The following is a 4,927-nucleotide window of genomic DNA, read 5'->3' on the forward strand; positions in this document are numbered from 1 at the left end:
CGGAATTTCGTTGAAATCAGAATCCAACACAATCAATTGTTCCATACAATCAGTTAATCGACATATGTAAGGGTCCACAGAAATGATTTTCATGAACAATAGTTGAAGATCAGACAGAAATATCAGAGTATGTGAAGGTTGCAACGTATAGTAGACTTCTAACTATAACATTAACCCATTGATACTTCCACGGATATAGTTGATACTAACCCTGCTTAAAACCCTAACAAACTCACACACACACAAACACACACTCACACACACATACTTAATTTAAAAGACCTGGTTAACAGACTGCCATTACCATACACATATCATTTGCTTTGAGTGGTCTAGAAAGGTGAGCCTATGTTAATTAAATAACTTTGAGCGCTACCCTTTTTTCAACACAACTTTTGTTCATCCAGTTGGTTTGATGACCATGAACTGTGTGTGTGTGTGTGTGTGTGTGCGTGTGTGTGTGTGTGTGTGTGTGTGTGTGTGTGTGTGTGTGTGTGTGTGTGTGTGTGTGTGTGTGGGTGTGTGTGTGTGGGTGTGTGTGTGTGTGTGTGTGTGTGTGTGTGTGTGTGAGTATAAACAACCGTCTCCGATAGGACTAAGCTAGAGTTAAAGAGGGGGGGGGGTAAAAACTCTCCCATGATAACAAACAACCTCAAAGATATCTCGGGAAATTCTTGCTCAGATTCAGTTTGAGCTCCTGACTCCGGTGACCAGTGTTTTAGCGACTACCACATTCAAGCAGGATTTATGTACTTATGAAAATCACTATTCCGTTAGAGAAGAAATATGCAGTACTCATATCAATGTTGCTTCTTCTATGTCTACAGCCTAGCAAAACTGCACCATCCGTGCTGCTTCTAGTTCGTCCTTCAAGACACAAAATGCGATAAATAAGTTGCAAATGTAATAATTCTGTCATGATTTTTTAAAGTGCAATATGCAATGTTTTATTTTTATTGTTTTATTTTTTTACAGGAGGGCCAAATAAACTAAATGTCGTTACTAAGAAAAACAAATTCTTTGCGAACATCATTTTTAAGAATACATTTTTGACGATAACTTCCTTCTTATCTAAAACGCGAATGTTGTGTTCTTGTTTGTGACGATGTAGCCGGTGTCTCTCATCTTAAACGACATGGTAAACTTTACAACAAAACAAAACAAACAACGCCCCTTGGACACTTAGGCATAATATTCTTGTAAAGATGAATAATGCTTCTTAGTTGTTAAGCTGTGAGAAATCTACACAACATCATTTTACTCACCAAAAGGGAAAACAAATCATTAAAAACAAACCCATTTTCTTAATGTCGCTAGTGTTGAATGTTGTTTCAGTACACAGTTTTTGTGTGTGCAGACGGGTCATCAGGCAATGTTAGGGATTTTTTTTTAATGTAGGCATTTTAATACAGCTGTGGACACAATTAAGATTTATTAGGAGGCGGGCTTCTGACCCTGCCTGCCAGGACGAACCGAGGCTGAGAGGGATACAACATCCCATCCCAGCAGAAAGATCGAGATTCTCGATAACTATTCTCCTCTCTAGGGAATTGAACTCGGATATCATGTGTGGGATAACTGCGCGGCTAACCGCTACACCATAGACATGTTAGGTATTGACGTTAAGAAATGTAGCTAGTTCATGAATTCGTATATACATAGTATTTAGAAGTATTGGTGTGTCTTTCTTATTTATCATGAAATGTAAACAAAGGCCCTTACTTTTTTATTTTAATCTCGTCTATCTTTTTGTTTCATTTACTCAAACATTTTTTTTCGTTCACCCATTTCATGTTTTATCTTGTTACAACAATAGTCTCATTATGCTTCCAATCATTTATCTAATCTTGATTTCTCCTTTCTCTTCTATTTCAGATGGAACTTCTGGCCGACAGAGGCAACTGGGAGGTGATCGTAGCGGCGAGAGTTCGACAACCGAAGGTGAAAAGGGTTCTGAAGAAGTTCTTGTTGTTTGAGGATGACGACGATACCTCGAGGATGTGGAAACGGTCCTCCTTTGAACATGAGCTGTCCTTCTTGCAATCCCTGGAGCACCATAACATCGTCAGGGTGTTGGCTGCTTTTCAGTGCCCGTCCTATTTGGGCTTTGCGATGGGGTATCATCCCACGGATCTTTCCCATGGACTGCTTGACGTGACCTACTCCGAGGCGGAATCCTACACAAGTCAGCTCACGGACGTCATGTGCTACTTGCACGGTCAGCGCATCATCCACGGAGATCTCAAGCTAGGGAACGTTCTCCTAGACAGAGCCGGCAGGGTCAAACTCTGTGACTTTGGTCACTCTCAGGTCATTCCCGAGGATACAGACATGCCCGACGGGTGGGGAGGCACCGACGGTTATAAGCCACCAGAGTTATACCACAGCCAAGTTCACAACGCCTTCAAGATGGACAACTACTCCCTGGGCATCTTGCTGTGGGCTTTGTTCTTCGGGACTGCTCCTCGCAACAACATTGACTATCTGAAAGAAGTGGACAACTGTTCGTTTCTCAAGCCACAACACAAGCACTGTCTTCAGCGGCTTCTGTCTCTATCCCCGACACACCGAGCATACATTTGGGAGATTGCTAGGATTCTCAAAGACGAGGACACATCAGAACGTTATGTGAGTAAGGGCCCTGTGTGTTCTCTGAGCTCCGAGAGTTCTTCGGACTCTGCTAAAGCGAACCAGTCATCTCCAGACAGCGGTTCTTCTGTAACGGAACGTCCAGAGAGTGCGGCCGTGTCGAACCAGTTCCTTGCCCCACCACCCCCACACCCCCATGCCACATCCTGCTACCTTCTTCCTCAAACGGCATATCCTGACAGTGGAGACGTCCCAACCAGCCTGGCTCCGACTTGGCCGCCTCTCCACCAAGACCTATGAAATGTACAACTCAGCAATTTTTGGACATTCTCTCCAAACAATCCCGGGTGTTGCTTCAGTCTAAGTGTGTGTGTGTGTGTGTGTGTGTGTGTGTGTGTGTGTGTGTGTGTGTGTGTGTGTGTGTGTCTATATATGTATATGTGTGTGTGTGTGTGTGTGTGTGTGTGTGTGTGTGTGTGTGTGTGAGAGAGAGAGAGAGAGAGAGAGAGAGAGAGAAAGAGAGAGAGAGAGAGCGAGAGAGAGGGGGGTGGGGAGACAGAAAATGTGTGTATGTGTCTATGTGTGTGTGTGATTTTACCTCCATAAAATGATAATGTGTTCATTGGTTTAACTGTGGTTTGGTTTTGTAAATAAACTCTGCTTTTGTCTAATGTACCTTACGGTTTCACAGTTCTGTGTATGTACATATTGCGCCTGTAAGTGTATCAGTGTGTAAGTTCTTGTGTGTGTTGGAGAGAGAGAGAGAGAGAGAGAGAGAGAGAGAGAGAGAGAGAGAGAGAGAGAGAGGGAGAGAAAGAGAAATATGTGTTTGAGTAGGTTTGTGTGTGTGTGTGGGGGGGATAAATAGATAGATAGATAGATAGATAGATAGATAGATAGATAGATAGATAGATAGATAGATAGATAGATAGATAGATAGATAGATAGATAGATAGATAGATAGATAGATAGATAGATAGATAGAGAGAGAGAGAGAGAGAGAGAGAGAGCGAGAGAGAGAGAGAGAGAGAGAGACAGACAGACAGACAGACATACAGACAGACAGACAAACAGACTGATACAGTTACGGACACACAGACAGAGAGTATGGGAGAGATTGTAAATAGCAGGGTGTGGCTGTAAAGACGTGTTCCTGTTTTGACGAGTTTGTGAGTACATATACAGGGAAGGTTTTTGTGCACATTTTGTACAGTTAAAGTGAAGAAATAAAGTTATTTGATTAACTGCCTTAAACTATATGTGTTTATTGGTTTACTTGTGGGTTTTCTTTTTGTGTTAATAAACTCATCTTTTGTAAAATATACGTATGGTTTCATAGTTGTGTGTATATAATATATATATTTTGTAAGGGCATCAACGTATAAGTTCTTGTGTAGATGCAAATAATTATGCTTTCCTGGCTTAACGAGTGCGCGTGTTCATACTGGGAATGTTTTATGCAAATTTTGTACTGTCAAAGCTAACAAATAGCAGGGTGTGGCTGCAAAAACGTGTTCCTGTTTTAATCGAGCGTCTGTACATATACAGGGAAGGTTTTTTTAAAAAATGAAAATTATGTCTAGTTAAAGATAAGAAATAAAGTTACTTTGATGCTATAAAATGTCATGTGTGTTTATTGGTTTCCTTGTTGCTTTTAATTTTAATTTTTTTTTTGTAAATAAACTCTATTTTTGTAAAAACATACGTTCTGGTTGTATTGTTGGTTTATTTGTTTATGTGTGTGTATGTGTGTGAGGGGTCGGGTCTATCTATCTATCTATCTATCTATCTATCTATCTATCTATCTATCTATCTATCTGTCCTCTCGCACGCCTGCGGTATGTGGCTGTTGGTGTTCAGGGGACACTACTCATTCACTTGACTAGAATTCTATGGAGAATCTTCTGTTGTTTCCCTTTTACTATTGTCTTCACAATGAGCAGCCATGTTGCGAAATTTGATAATTGTAGGATTGAACCAACAAGTCTGATAGTCAAGATGCCAGCAAGTTCTCTGAGATTGACTCCACAGCTTGTGTTTCGTGTACATGAGGAGGTCTTGGTTTACCATTTAAGACACAACAACAAGAAAAACAACAACAACAACAACAACAACAACAACAAAAACAACAATAACAATTATGGTAACAACAACAACAACAACAACAACAACAAAAACAACAATAACAATTATGGTAATAACAACAACAACAACAACAACAACAAAAACAACAATAACAATTATAGTAATAACAACAACAACATCAACAACAACAACATCAACGACAACAGTAATTATAATAACAACAACAACAGCAACAACAGCAACAACAGCAACA

The 4,927-nt window shown here is 40.3% G+C and overlaps 1 protein-coding gene across 1 annotated transcript; it reads left to right on the forward strand.

Moving 5' to 3' along the window:
- The first annotated feature begins 2,112 nt into the window (after positions 1 to 2,112).
- On the forward strand, positions 2,113 to 2,889 carry LOC101860551 (probable serine/threonine-protein kinase CCRP1). Its single transcript, XM_005113299.3, has one exon. The coding sequence runs from the start codon at positions 2,113 to 2,115 to the stop codon at positions 2,887 to 2,889; it is 777 nt and encodes a 258-aa protein (XP_005113356.2).
- The last annotated feature ends 2,038 nt before the right edge of the window (positions 2,890 to 4,927 follow it).

The sequence above is a fragment of the Aplysia californica genome, unplaced genomic scaffold, assembly GCF_000002075.1.
Source record: "Aplysia californica isolate F4 #8 unplaced genomic scaffold, AplCal3.0 scaffold01870, whole genome shotgun sequence".
Classification (NCBI taxonomy): domain Eukaryota; kingdom Metazoa; phylum Mollusca; class Gastropoda; order Aplysiida; family Aplysiidae; genus Aplysia; species Aplysia californica.

Bases quoted from the DNA above. Each gene is read 5' to 3' on its own strand.
- LOC101860551 (XM_005113299.3), top strand. From the start codon at position 2,113: ATGGGGTATCATCCCACGGATCTTTCCCATGGACTGCTTGACGTGACC.